Source organism: Scylla paramamosain, chromosome 21 (assembly GCF_035594125.1).
Source record: "Scylla paramamosain isolate STU-SP2022 chromosome 21, ASM3559412v1, whole genome shotgun sequence".
Taxonomy (NCBI): domain Eukaryota; kingdom Metazoa; phylum Arthropoda; class Malacostraca; order Decapoda; family Portunidae; genus Scylla; species Scylla paramamosain.
In genome coordinates, this window is record NC_087171.1 from 16,575,767 (window position 1) to 16,594,213 (window position 18,447).

The 18,447-nt window shown below is 36.2% G+C and overlaps 1 protein-coding gene across 9 annotated transcripts in view; it reads left to right on the forward strand.

Moving 5' to 3' along the window:
• Positions 1–788: 788 nt before the first annotated feature.
• Positions 789–18,447, forward strand: part of LOC135111123 (protein jim lovell-like) — a 39,421-nt gene continuing 21,762 nt past the window's right edge. Inside the window, exons 1-4 of one of the 9 annotated variants that reach the window (XM_064024100.1) lie at positions 789–1,291; positions 8,812–8,884; positions 15,003–15,336; positions 16,236–16,397. In XM_064024100.1, coding sequence (XP_063880170.1) covers positions 15,007–15,336; positions 16,236–16,397 — 492 coding nt within the window. In that variant the 5' untranslated portion in view covers positions 789–1,291; positions 8,812–8,884; positions 15,003–15,006. Of the gene's footprint in view, positions 1,292–1,420; positions 1,809–1,871; positions 2,049–8,811; positions 8,885–15,002; positions 15,337–16,235; positions 16,398–18,447 lie in introns of those variants that run through there. The other 8 variants (XM_064024101.1, XM_064024105.1, XM_064024098.1 and 5 more) reach the window with 8 other exon arrangements.

Sequence of the window (18,447 nt, forward strand, 5' to 3'; positions counted from 1 at the left end):
ATGGTAAGTATGAATACGAACACGCCAAAGTATGTTTTCCTCTAAGTAGTATTGCCATACGGAGTTACTGCGTACAGTGATTTCCATTTCTAACTTGAATGTGGAATGAGAAATACAGACAAGGTCGGTCTCTTAATAACCATTATGCCGCGGTAATAAATGTGTGTAAACATTTTCTTATATTTTTTCCTGGTAAGTAAGGCAGAGCGAGGCGAACCACCCCACCTGATATGGAATGCCGGCGTTCTCCATTATCTGAGGCACAGAGGCCATATAAAAATTTATTATTCCCCCCAGCTCCCCCCACAAAACCCCTTCCCTCCCACCCTTCCTCCCCTTTCCCAAAGAGTCGCCAGCCATTGCTTTGCGCTAATATTGTGTCAGCCTTATTTATCATTCCCCCAGGATACTTGAAGACTTTTATGATATCAGTGCCATTATTTAAAGCAGTTTAAAAGTTTTACATGGCAAAAAACTCCGAAGTTTAGCTACGTTTTTAAGATTTCTTTTTCCTTCACTCAAATATCAGCTGGCTGGCCGCATGTAGCTGCCGGCGCCGGGAAAACATGTCGTATCTTTTGATATGTAATTTCGAAACTTTCAAGAGTTATTGATGACTATAGATATTCATAACAATGTTTCTTACTGCACACATTCATGTGTTTTTCATTAGTTTTGAGGAGTTATGGAAAATCTAGAAATAAGTGAAATAAATAATCTTTCGGATGGCTGGGAGTTAGTTTAGCTGCCGGCATTAGGCAAACGTGTCGTACTCAACATTCGCAAAGTGTAACTTTCATATCGAATAGCTGTGAGTCCTTATGTGCATCAAATCCTTAGAAAATAAGCATATGTGCCTATTCTGGAGGTAAAAGGCGGAAATCAATACCTGTACAGCTTATCAGACAAAGGTTCGTGCGGCCGGCCGAAGGTAGTGTGTCGGGCTGCCGGCAGAGGGACGAGGGTCGGAATATTTTTGAGCAAAAAATTATCTAAATAAAATTCGAAAGGCGCCATAGTGACTGGGTTCAAGGTAAGGGGAGGACGTAGGAGTCGTTTTGGATCGCGCCTGTACCACAAGAGACGGGGAAAACAGTGATAATAACGGTGAAATCAGTGTTTGGGAGGAAGGTAATCTTGACCCTCCTTACAACTCGACCCAAAAACAAAAAAAAGAAAAAAAGAATTAACAGGAAAATGAAAGCACACTCGACGATTAATCGAATTTGAGGGAGGAGGAGAGAGTCTTGGCTCGACCACTGCAGTAGACCCGCTATTTATGTCTCCTAAGGTATGTATAGCAGGGATTTGTTGCTGTGTCTTATTGAATTAGTTTTAAGACTTTCCATGCGAGGAGCGAAACAAAAAAAAAATCTAAGCCATTTGACCCGTGAAAGAAAACAAGCTACATGCACAAGTGAGCCAGTGGTGAACAGTGGCCTTTATTCCTACAGTTTGTAATGTTATTGGCATTTACTCATTTCCTATTATTTCGTGTCTGTCAGTGTTGTCATTTATCGTGTTTATAAGTGGAACGTGAGCGAGCGTGATGTGTCCTGACCGCCTCCTATCACCTGGAATTTGTCACCTGTGTGTGGATCTCTCGCTTACTCCCGAACTCCACAACTTGTTAAACCCTCGCGTGTGGCCACAACGGGACCAGAGCCGAGTGTCCCCGGAGTGAGGCAAACACCTCCTTACAGTACTTGCCGCCGTGCTTGCTTTACTCGCTCTGAACGGGGGCGATTTGAAAGAAAAATGAAGAGAAAAGTGATCGCCGCGGCCCACATCAAAGTTCCTATTGTGTGGTGTGTATGCGGTGTGGTGTGCGAGGTGCAGCGAGTGGCGCTTATGGGCTGTGCAGGCTGTGGTGGTTGTGGTTGTGGTTGTGGACTCGATGAACTTGTGTTGCTGCATTCACTGCCTGAGTGTTTGTATGTGTTGTGTGGCTGTGTGGATGTGTGTCACCTGATGAACCCCGTGTGTCATTCTGTGATGCTTTATGGATGATGATTTTCGGAGGATTTACTGAGAATTACCTCTTGTGGGTGAGTAATTGTCACAGTTCATGGAAGGTGGTGAAGTGGGCCGAGATGTACCGCTTCATTAGTGCATATATCTTATCCAGTTTTAATTCTATGGGGTTTTATTATCATATGCTTCTGGAATGAGTGCCTCATGAATCCTTGTTAAATGTTGCTTCCTGTTAGAAAAGTCTGTTTTTTTTAATGACATTTTATTACCATGATTATTGCTATTATGTGCATCTGTGCTGGTTACTTGATGCATTAGGTGTGTAATATAGATCATGTTCAGTGCTAAGTCAGCAGGAGTTGGTAAAGTTTTCTCTTTTGAGTAAATTTGTTCTGGATTGTTAGGTTTTGGTAATCATTTAATTTACAGTTTTTAATGTTCCTTGAGAGCAGGTCACCCTGATGTGTGGGTGCAGTGGAGTGCCTCATTGTGTCTGTGCCATGCTGTGGCTGTGACTAAATTTTAGTTGTAAATTTGTTGTGGTTTGCTTCCAGGAGCTACATTTACTTCCACTACCCTTGCATTACAGTCACAAATCCTCTAACTATTGTGTCACTTAATTACTGCACCCCAGCATTACTCTAACACTTATGGCAGTAGGTATCCTATTATCTTCCTTATCTCCTTACTTAGGCAACTGTTGGGTATTTAACTATGTGTATGTGATACCAGGTGCTATATCTATGAAAAAAGTGTTGATGTGCAGAAGTAAGAGTTCCTAAATAATTTTAGAAAATGAATATTGGTATGTTTTCTGATATTTCTTGTGTGACATGACAGATATATCAAGTAACTTTTGGGGCAAAATATTAATTTCTGGGTTTACCTTCCCTCCCTCCCACACACTCAAAATGGGAAGAAGTCTGGGATTGAGGGGGTGTGTGGTGAGAAACCCTAAAGTAATGCAGCCTCTGAGGAGGTAGCTGTTGGCTGCACTGCCCAATAGTGCAAGAAACTTTCATGCACAACTGCTGTCATGAAGTTTTCTTGTAACTGTTATTGTTAAATCCTGATCCCTATAGTATTGTTAATGGAAATTGGTCAGGAAAAAGGAAAATGTTGATCAGTTATTCCAGGAAAGTGCAGTTTGAGGATGTATTTTTTCAAATTTTCCTAAAGGTGTACATAGGTATGATACATCAGACTGTTCTTATGTATCACATTATACATCCTCACCATGTAAAGCAATGCCCTTGTGTTTTAGAACAAGTCATGTCAAGACAGTGTATTACCCACATCACTGAGAAGTTGTGTATCTCAGGGGCCACCTCTTCATCTAATGCCTCCAATGAAGTACCCAGAATTATAAGAGCTCACAAGCAAGGTGGCTCAGCATGACAATGGGTGTGGGTGTATTCTATTTTGTTACTCATCTGGATGCAGTGAATATATATATATATATATATATATATATATATATATATATATATATATATATATATATATATATATATATATATATATATATATATATTTTTTTTTTTTTTTTTTTTTTTTTTATTTATTTATTTATTTATTTTTTGTTATTATTATCTTTTTTTTGTGACAATGTAGGTTTTTATTTTTTTATTAGATTATTTATTTCAAATCAGATAATTATCATTTTTGGGGAGTGGTCAATTATTTGCATAGCTACCTTGATATTTTTTCTTTTTTATTCTTTCCTAAATGAGACTTATTATTCATGTACACTGTACACAGCAAGTGTTTTGCTGTTAAGTCTGCAAATAATAAGTTGCTTGTGAAAGTGAGAAAATTGTGTAGCATTTATACATTTTTAGGCTTCAAAAAACATGCTTTGTTCTATACAATTTTTCTCCAAAACAGTGCCAGAAAATCAAGGGGATTTTCACAAATTCTTCCACATCAACTTTTGCAAAAGTTGTCAGGCCATCGACCGTATTTTCCTCATTGGAATGTTGGATTGCTGCTTCACTGGATTTCTGTTGTATTTCTGTTGTTATATGCTAACTCTCTCTCTCTCTCTCTCTCTCTCTCTCTCTCTCTCTCTCTCTCTCTCTCTCTCTCTCTCTCTCTCTCTCTCTCTCTCTCTCTCTCTCTCTCTCTCTCTCTCTCTCTCTCTCTCCCAATCATCCTACCTACCTGAGTCTGCTGTAAGACTAAGGTTTGCAAGAGCCATGTTTGGGGTATTTTAAGTCAAATACCTGTTCTCTGCAGGGCAGACAGTGACTTAAGCATGAAAGAAGACAGACCAAATTATTTTTCACTTAACTGTTCATTCAAATTTAAGAAATCTTAGATTGATTGTGAGATTATCACGTTGACCACAACACCACTGAGATGCTGACATTATGACTGCATACTGTTAGACAAGCAGTTACATATTTATGGTAACAGTTGTTTGAACACTGTTAATCTTAAGGAAATAATGCAATGTGTGTGATATTTATGTTAGCCGTACTATGCCTGAAGCCACCTAAATGTGTTCAGTAGCTTGACTATGTACTCCTGACATCCTGCTTAGCCATGGAGTAAATTACACTTTTGATGCACTAGTATAAGAAGCCTTGTAGGTAATTAAGCATTTATTGGTTGGATTTTGTTAATCAAGGAATGACAGTTTTCATGTAGTTTTGGTATATTTCAAAATATGTTTGTAAACTTACTGTAATCGTATTTTTAGTCCAAAATCTTACTGTTTTGAGGCTTACTGTGCCTGATAAGCTGTCTTGGTTGCAGGCTGCTGCACACCTGTGTGATGGCTCTCATACCCACATATGTCACATTTGTTTAGGTTCATGCAGGTCATTTATCAGCCTTCCATATTGGAAGAATGAGGGATTTTTTCGGTGCTGTGGTATATAATGTGACATGGATGTGTAAGGATTTACAGTTTGATATTATCACCTAATTTGTTTACATATAATAATACATTCAGTTGCATATACCCAAGACTGCTACATATGACACTGCATGTTTACCCAGTCTTGTGAGGCCTTTTAAGTACAGTAATGTGTACAGCTACTGCAGGAGGCAGAGCATCACTTCAATTCTTAATTCTTTTTATGTACTGAAACCTATCATTAGTAGTACTAGTATGTTACAGATATAGGTTGTGACAAATTTTATGCAAGTAACAACTGAGAAGTTTTTTTATGAACAGCTACTGTTGACTTAGTCTCATCTTTGCAACACTAGTTAGCATTTGATTAATTGAAAATATCATTATTAGAAAAACTAATTAGCTATCACATTCCCAGCTGTCGTTTATGTTTATACTTAGAAGAGTACGATTAACAAATTAGTTGTCACTTCCTAAGATATGTGAAGATGTATAGATGTTTGTATAAGAATGCTATCTTTAAAGCAAGTGGTTTGCTCAAAAAAATATATGAGATGAAAATAAATCTGCCCCACAGTTTCAAGAAGAAAATACCTTTGAGTCAGCTGTCACTAAAAAAAAAGAAAAATAAATAAATAAATAAATAAAATGTGATGTATGATGTCTTATAAATGTTTGAATCTGCTTATATTTGATGTCTCATACCCCAATTTTCAAAAGCAGCAGTATATTCAACAGTGGTGGTGGGCACGGCATCCTCTAGTTGTCTCCTAGAAATGCTATTCTTGTAGAGTAACTAGGAAGTCTTGTTCAGTTAGGCTGCAGGAGTCAGGAAACATGCAGTGTGCAAATTCAACAGAACTGTAGCATTGGACATAGTGGTAGAGAATAGTATGAGCTGCAATATTGTGGTGATGAATGAGACGTTCAGGACTGTCTTTTAGGAGTTGATGAGACCAGAACACTTTTGATTCCACCCTGATTAGGATAGCTGTGTGAGTTAGAACTCTCTGTATGTGGGTACAGTACTCCTTATGTGGACAGATAAGGTACTACCTGTTTAGAGTTGGTAGCTATAACAGTCTTTCCAAAATTGGGAGGCACTATCCCCAGGGGAGTTTTTTTTTTTTTTTTTTTTTTTTTTTAGGGACATTGGGCAAGAGCAACAAAAATTCAATAAAAAAAAATGCTCACTGAAATGCCAGTCCCATAAAAGGGTCCAAAGCGGTAGTCAAAAACTGAAGGATAAGTGTCTTGAAACCTCCCTTTTGAAGGAATTCATGTCATAGGAAGGTGGAAAAACAGAAACAGGCAGGGAGTTCCAGAGTTTACCAGAGAAAGGAATGAATGATTGTGAATACTGGTTAACTCTTGCATTAGAGAGGTGGACAGAATAGGGCTGAGAGAAAGAAGAAAGTCTTGTGCAGTGAGGCCGCAGGAGGAGGGGAGGCATGCAGTTAGCAAGATCAGAAGAGCAGTTAGCATGAAAATAGTGGTAGAAGACAGCTATTAAAGTATGCAACATTGCGGCAATGAGAGAGAGGCTGAAGACAGTCAGTTAGAAGAGAGGAGTTGATGAGACAAAAAGCTTTTGATTCCACCCTGTCTAGAAGAGCACTAGAAGAAAAACAAGGGGGAGGGGCATGAAGTCATCTGCCTAAAAATCATTATTTAAAAGTACATCATGAAACAACTACAAGAACAAGTATTTGTCGTTACACCCATGCAAAGGTCATCAATCCATTTCTCTGAATTAAAGTACTTAGACTATTCATCTAATCAGTTTTTCATTTCACTACATTATGAAAATTCAAATTATTGTGGTTGTCATGTCTTCATAATTCATTTTGATTTATATAACAATGTACATTGTGGTTTTGCTTATTTACTAGGTTAAATTATTTTATATTTCAGTGGTATGAGAACTCATATTTCATGGTCAGTTTATAAGACTGCATATCTTTGTTTCAGTCTTTTACTGGTGTCTTTATGTTTCATTACTACAAGAACTCAAAATATTATGTACGTGTCATGCTTTCATGTTTCACAATTAGTTTATAAAAATGTGGGTATCTTGGTTTGATTTGTTTAGTGGAGTAAATGTCTTTCTGTTTCAGTATTATGCGTTGTCATCATACTTTAATGTTTAGTCTGAAACTACATATAATGGAGTCAGTTATTTACTAGATATGCTGTGTGTTGTTTCAGTGTTATCAGTATTATCAAATACTGCCATGTTTTCAAATTCTTTAATTAGGTATTTTGAACTGCAGTCCATTTTCATAATTTCAAATTTCTCTCTCTCTCTCTCTCTCTCTCTCTCTCTCTCTCTCTCTCTCTCTCTCTCTCTCTCTCTCTCTCTCTCTCTCTCTCTCTCTCTCTCTCTCTCTCTCTTGAGACGAATATTCATTGAAATGTGTTGTGCCTGCATTATTTGTTTATTCTTTTATTTTTAATCCAAAGTTTTTTTCCTAAAGGGTGTTAAGATAGATTTTAAAGAGATATCCACTTTTGGTTAAACACAACAATGTGTTGGAGAGGGCCATGCAGGTCTGTTAGAGGCTAGAAGGAAGGTAATTTAGGAATGTAAGGATCAGAAGTTGGGCATTCTGTAGTTTCTTGATGTGAACTGTTTAATTCCTGCTGTGTTGGACATCTGGCAAATTGTTTTGAGAATTGAAGGGTAGTCATTAGTGTAAGAGTGGATAGGACCAGAAGTTTGGGAACGTTTATGAATAACAGAAAGAGAGTGAGTGATTGGCCATAGTCATGTGGAACACCACTGCTGATAGATTTAAGAGAGCAGTGCCCACCTACTACGGCAGTGATAGAATGGCCAGAAAGAAAAATTTGATGTAAATGTGCAGACGAGGAAAATTTAGTATCAAAGATGTATGCCAGACTTCTTTAAAAGCTTTGGACATGCCCAAGGCAGCAACAAAAATTTAACCAAAATCCCTAAGAGAGGATAACCAAGATATAGTGAGAACTGGAAGATCACAAATGGATCGTCCTTTATGGAAAGAGGGTTGTGAGCAGATACATGATTCAGAACCTTCCTGTTGAGGATCAACTCAAAAGCCTTTCAAAGAGGAAATCAAAGCTGTAGGTCAGTAGTTTGAAGAGTCACCTTTCTTAGGAAGAAGTTGAATCTAGACAAACTTTCAGCATAGAAGCACAGTTACAGAGAATATAGTGGGGAACTCCATCAGAGCCATAAGTCAACCATTACAGTGCAGGATACCATGAGTTGTGTGTTCAAAGACAAATTTACCTATTGTATGTAAAGCATACTACATATTCAGAATACCTTCCACTCTAATTCACTCATCACCATGTGAGACATCCACATTAGAAGTACACTCAGGCTAGTCTACTGTAAGCTGTCAAGACCATCTTTTGACAACTTGGTAGGAACAAACCTAATAAGATATATCTCATATACATATAAATGTACCTATGTTCTACTTTCATATTTGTACATGAAACTCAACTTTTTCTTCTTTTGAAGAATGAGTTTCAAGAAAGAAAGCAAAACACAGGAATGTCTTGGAAAAGAAAAATTGCTTTAGCTTAAAAGAAATTAAGAAGTTAACTGAAGTAATATATATATATATTACTTGTACACATGCATCTATTTATTTATTTACTTTTCACATTCTTACATCTTCCATTATTCATAATTATTTAGGTAATTCTTATATGTATGTGATTTTTTAAAAATTTAAACAATTTACAGTAGTGTTTTCATTATGTGTAAATATATGTATAATTTTTCTCTCTCTCTCTCTCTCTCTCTCTCTCTCTCTCTCTCTCTCTCTCTCTCTCTCTCTCTCTCTCTCTCTCTCTCTCTCTCTCTCTCTCTCTCTCTCTCTCCAAAATCAGCCCTGGCTGTTATATCTCCCACTGTAATGTTTGAGTGACTCATCCAAGCAAATTCCACCCATTAACTTGAACTTTGATGGTTATTTCAGTCAAGTGGAGCACCATGGGGAAGGGGTGACACACCACTCATATCTGGGATCTTAAGAATGTGAAGCAGCTGGGGTAACTTTGACAATCTCACTTTTTGTTTATGGCTTTGTGCATTAATGTTAAGTTATTCATTATTCATTTAATGACTACCTATTGAGGTCAGTGAGCACTTGTAGTATCTTATGGCTGATTCTGGCATCAAGATGTCTGCAAATCATAGATTGCCTAGGGATGTTGCTCATCATTAATTTATTTCTCTGTTAAGTTTTCTAAATTACTTATCTAATTGATGTATTCATATAGTTTTGATGATATATCTCCATGCCTGACTTTCTTTTCAATGTTTATTTTGCCTGTGTCTGTATGTAAACTGATACCTGCTGTACTGCTTGCATAGAAACTGCAGGAGTCTTGTGACATGCTCATTATTTCATTTTCATATAGCTAATAAGATCAAAACTATCTTTAGTTCTGCTAATTTGAAGGACATCCCTTAGTCTACTAAAGCTTGCGTAAGTGTTTAAGTTTCGTCAGTTTAATATGACTCTGTAGGTAGTCCTTTATCTTCCTGTGGTAGAGGGTAAGGGCCTGGTGGTGCACTCTTCAACTAGGGTGGATGAATACTGCAACAAATTCCATGTGTATCATAAAAGATTATTAAAAGGGGCAGAGTGAGGGGACTGGGAGCCCCTTCTCTATTATTTCAACAGTGATGTTTTGTCTTGGCTACCTCCCCTGTATAAATTCTTAGTGTAGTATATTGACAGCTAGATAAATGTTGTTCATGGTTTCCCTTTTCTATATTTAGATAGATGTGTTTTTTTTTCTACAGAGTGTAGGTAAATCTATCAGTGGCAATCTTAGAATATAGTTTTCTTGCACAAATCTAATGATAGAGGCTAAGGGAAAAAAATGTCTTTTCTAGCCACTTATCGTCTTATAGAGCAGTACAAGTTTCTCTAAATGCAGCAGTACTAGCACATTCTGTAGGGTACATCAATTGACAGAGTCTCACCTGGTGTATGCACAGTGAAAATGTATGAACTAATCTCTTGTAGGCATCTTCCCCAATGCCTTTCAAGACATCTATCTATCCTCACTTGGAATCTCCCTTGCTTCATGTGTTTGAGGACAGAGGTGTCTGTGTCTCATGTTGCTGGTGGCATAGTCATCTCACATTCTGCCTGTGTGCATGTGGTATCTGTTAATATATGCAAAGTTTCTTTATGTAATTTCTGCCTCAAGATAAGAAATAGTTGAATATCGGTTTCCATCTGCTTTTTTTTTAAGAAGCTGGAATATTTTGTCCTCTGATATCTAACTATATATGTTCAAGAGCTGAGTCTCTCTTTTCTCTGAAATTGACAATTATTTCACATTATACTGTCCAGTGATCACTTGCTACATTTTTATGAAGTATTCCTTTTAAAGTATGTGTACTTTATTTACTCATTGATTCTTGTGGGCTGTAGATTCATGTAAAGCCTGGCATTTTTCTCCCACATTCCAAAAATGCATTTTACAACTTGTCATTTCTTTCTGTAGAATTATTAATATTAATGGTTTAGTTTTATTTTTCATCCTCTCCAAATTTTAACATATTATTCTTCAATATTCTTTCTGCCAGTCATAGCATTAAAGTCTTCCTTTTATTATGTCTATATATTGTTTTTAATGTGTGGGGTAAAGGAAAAATTTACCTATTTCATTCAGAATCCAGTGAAATCTGAAATAACCTAGAAGCAGAAGTGGTCATGTAAGGAATATTATAACACTGAAAGCCAAGCAAGACAACAGTTGATGTGATGGGTGACATAAGCATGGCTCTTTTCCCTTAGGTTGCAAATTGATGAGTACACTCACACATACATATACAGACACAAGGATGTTTGAAACCTCAAAGTATTCATAACTGAACCCTAACCCATCTCATACAGACTACTACAAAAATGTCCAAATATAATCGGATAGTGTGTTATCTCTCTTCATTGGTGGTGCACTTGATCAGGATTGTTATCAGAGTTTAAGTTAATGGGTGACATTTGCTAGTGTGTCACCACTCATTATTGTAGAAACACTGAGAGAGAGAGAGAGAGAGAGAGAGAGAGAGTGCAGTTCGTAGTGTAAAAGAAGGAATAGCCAAGGGTTCAAGGTGTTTAGGACATATTGAGTTCCTAATAAATGTGTGAAAGTGGCTTTTTTGCATCTTGGAACTAAGAGGGTAAAGTCCCCATACATATGCTGCCCATTTCTCCAAGCCCCACCTTATTTATACATTTTATATATAAATAACCATCTATCTCTGCTGGCAGAGATTTCAGCTTCATATAAAAAAATCTACTCAAGCAGTGTATTATGTTGGATTTCATATATATATATATATATATATATATATATATATATATATATATATATATATATATATATATATATATATATATATATGTGTGTGTGTGTGTGTGTGTGTGTGTGTGTGTATATATATATATATATATATATATGAAACAACAAATTCAGTGAGTTGTACAGAAATATATTCAGGAATCTCTCTCTCTCTCTCTCTCTCTCTCTCTCTCTCTCTCTCTCTCTCTCTCTCTCTCTCTCTCTCTCTCTCTCTCTCTCTCTCTCTCTCTCTCTCTCTCTCAAAAAAAAAAAAAAAAAAAAAAAAAAATATATATATATATATATATATATATATATATATATATATATATATATATATATATATGAGCCACATTCTCTCTCTCTCTCTCTCTCTCTCTCTCTCTCTCTCTCTCTCTCTCTCTCTCTCTCTCTCTCTCTCTCTCTCTCTCTCTCTCTCTCTCTCTCTCTCTCTCTCTCTCTCTCTCTCTCTCTCTCTCTCTCTCATAAAAAGTGAAAAAATATATGAGTCACATGTCTACTGCTAATATACAGGATATGTACATATAACATTTAAATGTTGTGGTTGATAATATTTGAGTGGAAATTAATGTAATTGGTGGTAAATGGAACATAATGAAAGTTGATTCCCTTGTAAAGATATTGCTGCCAATTGAAAATATATGAAAATAAATTATATATCTGGTGTGGAATGAATTCTGATGATTGTTTTATTGTTTTGAAGGTATTGATTAAAAGTTTGACATGTCTTTTAATGTAGAAAGAATTAATATATTGTAATGTTCACTGCAAAAACATCATTTAACCCCTATAAGAAAATGCATTAAAGTAATTTTGATAGGGAGACTTTGTGAGGATATTGTAGGTGCTGGAGGTGCAAAAGGATAACTATCTCTTCAGTGGAGAGTCAGAATATTGAAAGGGTTAGGGTTATGTGAGATAAAGGGATTGTCTGGCGATTGTGTTTGCTTCTTGAGGGAGTTCCCAGGGACAGCTGTCATTCTTTTCTTTTGAGCTTACTTCTCCATCGCTCCACTCTTCTCTCATCTCATAACCTGAAGTTTTTCCATACATTCATAGGTACTGTCACTTTTTATGAAATGTTGACCTATCAGTGTTTTACATTTTCATACTTGTTTCTACTTCTGTCATCTTGTCACCTTTCTCAAGTTTTGATTCTGTAAATATCATTTTCTTGCAGAAGGCATTCATTTGGGCTGTTTGCTCCCCTTATGTACACTGATTTTTATCCAGTAACCTCACTTTTATTTTCAAGTCCTTCCTATTTTTTTTTTTTTTTCTGTTCTTTTATATTCATAATTCTCTGAATTTCATGTTGCTCACACATGCATAGAATTTTCACTCTTTCATGAGATTACTACTAAGCCATTAGATAAACAAGGCATTCCCCAGTACCATATTCTTTACATGAAATGAAAGAAACATGATACAATATTGTGTACTGCGTGGCCATAATAGATCATTTTACCACTATCGGCTGAAATTCTTTATACTGTTGAAGATGTGGATATAATATTTGCATGGGGATTCTACAATCAGCAAGGTAACAATATATTAAATTGAAAAAAAAAAAGTTTAAAAAGGCAAATTCTGCAAAATTTTTGAAATTACGCAAAATGCCAACTAAACTGAGTCAAGGCAGATCAAACTTAACAAAACCTACACCAGGTTGGATGGAAAGTCATAGATTGGGCTCTTTTAAAACATCTATGCTCCACTTTGTCCTTTGTGTGGGCTCATGAGATAAAAATTGAGTTCTTTACATGAGACTAAGTAAATTGTGTCAACAGGAAACACAACATTATGTATATGTAGTAAGACAAATGTTACTGTAGGTGAAAATCTGCAACTACATCTTATGACTTTTCATTACAAAATCTGGCAACACCTACACACAAACTCTCTTTACCCGCAGCAGCTTGGTTCAAAAGAAAGGGAATGAACAGATAACAAGAGAAAGATGAAGATCATAAGAGAAGTGGAAAAGAACAATAATAGAAAATGAAGATCGGGTTATTGGCCAGCTCCTTTTTGGCACCAGTAACATCAGGAAGACAAAAGAAATTGTATACAGTTTTTGGAAGTAAAGAGAGAAAAACTACAAGGAAAATTAAATGATGTTTGAGAGAAATGAGAGGAGAATAGACTGGAAATTGAAACTGTAAACAAAACCACATCATGGAGGTGATATTGCAGAGGATAAACCTCCCGACCTTCAACCAGAACTGAGCCATGTCCTCAGAACAAGGTGTAAAGGGAGGCTCTAGGGGGAGGAGGGGGATGAAACTGAAGACCCCAAGCATGCGGGATGGGTTTCCAAGGGTTTTTAGTGATATTTCAGATAAACTGGAATTTTGATAAGTTGGCAAAGGCTGAGCCCCTGTTGTGCTGACTTAATTAAAGGAGGTTTTATTGTGTGTACTACTGCATTATATTATTATTCTGTATAAGCAGAAGTTTTGAGGTGTATTGAGGTCTGTTGTTCTAAGCTTTAGTATTTATTCTCTCTCTCTCTCTCTCTCTCTCTCTCTCCTCTCTCTCTCTCTCTCTCTCTCCTCTCTCTCTCTCCCCTCTCTCTCTCTCTCTCTCCTCTCTCTCTCTCCTCTCCCTCTCTCTCTCTAAATTTGATTTTCAAGTCATAATGTTTGTATTTTACATAACACAGAAAACAATGCTATATATGAAATTTCTGCAAGAAAGTGTTGAAAACACAGTAGGTCTGCATACAAAATGTAGATTTATTGATTGGAAGTGAAAAAATTTTGTCTATAGACATGGGTATATTCATTATAAATATTTCCTGTCCTACCTTGATCTTTTCTTAGCTCATGTAACATTTTTATCTGGAATTGTTAACAAACATGAGCACATAACCTACTTGCTTATACTAGTGTATTTTCACAATGATAGGGAGGTGCACTGACATGTCTTCATTGCTTTTAGCTTCATATTAACTTTTGAACACCATAAGTAGAGTACTATTTCCTGCAAAACTTTTTCTCTTTCTCAGATCTGAGTCGGTGACTAAAGAGGTTATATATATATATATATATATATATATATATATATATATATATATATATATATATATATATATATATATATATATATATATATATATATATATATATATATATATATATATATGTATATATATATATATATATATATATATATATATATATATATATATATATATATATATATATATATATATATATATATATATATATATATATATATATATATATATATATATATATATATATATATATATATATATATATATATATATATATATATATATATATATATATATATATATATATACATATATATATATATATATATATATATATATATATATATATATATATATATATATATATATATATATATATATATATATATATATGATATAGTGAAGACTTTGGTTCCTCCAAAATTTAACACAATAATTTGAATGTGAATAATTCTTTTTATCTAATTTAATTACTAATATGAAGCAAATTTTCAGATAAATAGATGACAGTGCAAGCAAATTTAGGGACCACTAATACTAATTATGGCATTTTTTTCTTTCAATACATAAATTGTCCTTTCATTATCATTTCTAGGCTTTAAAAACCCTATCACATGGTACTATGTAGAGCTTTGTTATTACAATTTCTTCTTGTGAATATTTTAACAAGGAATTTGAAGGCATTAGTATAATAACTTACAGCATGTGCTTTCTTCAAGGAGTGTGTAATTAAAACTTTTCATTCTCTCTCTCTCTCTACTTAAGGAACATGAGCATCAGAGAGGGTAAAGCTGGGAGGCGGAGCGATTCTGTGTGGTCTCACTTTACCAAACGCTGGACTGATGAAAAGCATTATGTTGTGATTTGTATTCACTGTAAGCAGAGGGTTAGTGCAAAAGTTGACAGGCTGAGGAGACACTTGCGGAAGTGTATCTCGTGTTACATTATCCCAAAACCTGACATTGAGGGAATGGAGGACTGTCTGTTGGCCGGCTCTAGTGATCCTCAGCCAATAGCCTCTGAGTGTCCCTCTGTAGACGCTTCCTCCTCCGGGCTTTCTCCTCCATGGAAAGTGGAGAATGTCCTTATTGATAGTAAGGTTAGTGAGTGTCGCTCTTCTGAGTCACTTGTGGGGATAAGCGTTTTGCTACTCCAGCTTGATGAGTCACACTATTATTATTACTATTACTGCCACCTTACTGCTTGGAACACACCTTTTCCTCCCTCGCTTCTTTGACCACTGAGAGCTAGGCTGATTTATGCAATTGCAATTGTTGAGCTTTTGCTTCTGTGCAGGGAATAGGAATGCACTCTTAGATGCATCCATGTGTGTTATTTATGGGTTAGAAAAATTAGCTTCATTCTATATATACTTATATGTATATTACATGTTACTTGGTAATTTAATTTCAATCTTCAACTAGCACAGATACTTGACAGTTTTAATATTCATTTGTAAAACTAACAGAAAATAAGTAAGTGAAAAGAGCTTCAGAGCAATACTTAAACCTATCAGGGAAATGACACAAGAAGTCAGATATGATCTATTGAGGGAATATGTAAATGTAGGGAAAAAAAAGACTTTATGTGTAATGGAGTGATGAACATGTAGTTGTTAAATGACATTTGCACCACTTACATTTTTTTTTATATATATATATATATATATATTTTGAATGGTATTCTGCATGCTTTTGATTTTATGTATAGACCTATTATAGAAGTGTATACCTGTTGCTTGTTTTACATTGTTCCTCCCAAGTGTGTGCTCCAGAGGCTGGTCCAAGGGCTGAGTGGTGGAGAGGAGCTTGTTTTGTAGCACACATTATTGTTCTCACAGAAGTGTTGTGCTATCACTGCTTTACTTGCTGCTGTATGCTGATGCTGGGATCCTCAGTATGTTGTATATGTTCATGCAATCATGTTTGTTGATTATGGCAAGCTAGTTACATGCAGAAGTTATCCACATCTTACTGACAAATGCTGTTGTTCCCTCAGGATTCTCCTCACTCCCCGTCCGCAATGGCGAACCAGCAGTACTGCCTCAAGTGGAACAACCATCAGTCAAACCTGCTACGAGCCTTTGACCGCTTGTTGCAGTCCGAGTCGTTCACTGATGTGACGCTGGCTTGCGAGGGCAAGTCTCTGCGGGCACACAAGGTCAGTGAGAGCCTATTTGACAGTATGATTCAGGGAGAGTGATGTTACCATAGTGGAATACTGGTCAGGTATCAGGTTAGCAGTTAGTGCTTTTTTATATATCATCAGTATGTATGAATGTTGCTGATGACTGTCCTTTTTCAGAAAAAAAAACTAACTAAAATAAAAAAAATCTTAATGAATGCTTAATATTGAAAATTTCCTTTACATAGAACACAAAATTAATGTGATTGTCAGGCACTTGTTATCTCACTGATTCTCTGACTGCTTAGCTTGACATTTCCTTTCTGGTTTGCTCTTTGAACTTTATTCTTTTATGATATTTAACATGTAATTGTGTCCCATCGGTGCTCTATCCTCAAATTTGTATTCATCCATTATTGTGCCTATTTTGTGGTTCTTCATGAAGGAGACAGTCACAACAGGAAACTTTCTATTTTCTCTGTCAATTTTACACATTACAAATGTCTCACTTATCACCCTTGCTCTTTCAAGTATTCTAGCACTGTCTTCATAACAGAGCCCATTCCCAGACAGCCACTGTGGTTGCTGCTCATCAATACACAATTAATACATGGATCTCTGGCTCTATCTTAAATCTGCATTCTTCTTTCCATCTTCCATAGATGTAGCAATGTAAAAATAATAGTCTCCCTTTCAATCTACACATCCTCTTTCTTTCCTAAATCCCCCTTACAACCCAACCTCCTCTGCAGCCAGGAGGATAAACCTTTGAAAAAAAATACATAGAGTTGATGTGTGATGTTCCATTGGCCAGCATGAAATCCTCCTATGCACATGACATTGTGGGGATCAAGGCCAGAAAAAAAGACATGAAGATATGACTTAATTTCCTTGAAATATTCGTATTAAAGAACAATAACCACCATATATTTCCAGAAGTAGAATTCTTTTATATGGAAATGTAATTTTTACATTGTTCAAGCCTTTGTCTACATTAATCATAAATTATGCTCCCTCCCTCCCCTCCTCCTTCCATTCAGGAAAACCTTTCTCCTGCAGTGGACTTGTAAAGGCTGATGGGAGGAATGTAGGTGATGTGAAATGTGTGTGAATGAATGTGATGCAAAGGTAATACATACATGGATACTGGCCAAGGGCAACAAAAATCCAATAAAAAAAAAGACTCACTGAGATGCCAATCCCCGAATAGGGTCTGAAGCGGTAGTCTAAAATTGAAGGATAAGTGTCTTAAAATCTCCCTCTTGAAGGAGTTCAAGTCATAAGAAGGTGGAAATACAGAAGCAGGCAAGGAGTTCCAGAGTTTACCAGAGAAAGGGCTGAATGATTGAGAATACTGGTTAACTCTTGCATTAGAGAAGTGGACAGAATAGGGGTGAGAAAAAGAAGAAAGTCTTGTGCATCGAGACCATGGAAGGAGGGGAGGCACCCAGTTAGCAAGATCAGAAGAGCAATTAGCATGAAAATAGTGGTAGAAGAGAGCAAGAGATGCAACACTGCGACAATGAAAAAGAGGCTGAAGACGGTCAGTTAGACAAGAGGAGTTGATGAGACAAAAAACTTTTGATTCCACCCTGTCTAGAAGAGCAGTATGAGTGGAACCCCTAGACATGTGGAGCATACTCCATACAGGGATGGATAAGGCCTCTGCACAGAATTAGCAGCTGGAAGGGTGAGAAAAACTGGTAGAGATGTCTCAGAATGCCTAACTTCATAGAAGCTGTTTTAGCTAGAGATGATATGTGAAGTTTCTAGTTTAGATTATAGGTAAAGGACATACTGAGGATGTTCACTATAGAAGATGGGGACAGTTGAGTGTTATTGAAGAAGAGGGGATAGTTGTCTGGAAGGTTATGTCGAGTTGATAGATGGAGGAATTGGAGCTTTTGTGGCATTGAACAATATTGAGTTTGCTCTGCCCCAATCAGAAATTTTAGAGAGATTAGAAGTTAGGTGTCCCATGGCTTCCCTGCATGAACTGTTACTTCCTGAAGGGTTGGACATGTACGAAAAGACATGGAAAAGTGCAGGGTGGTATCATCAGTGTAGGAGTGGGTAGGATAAGAAG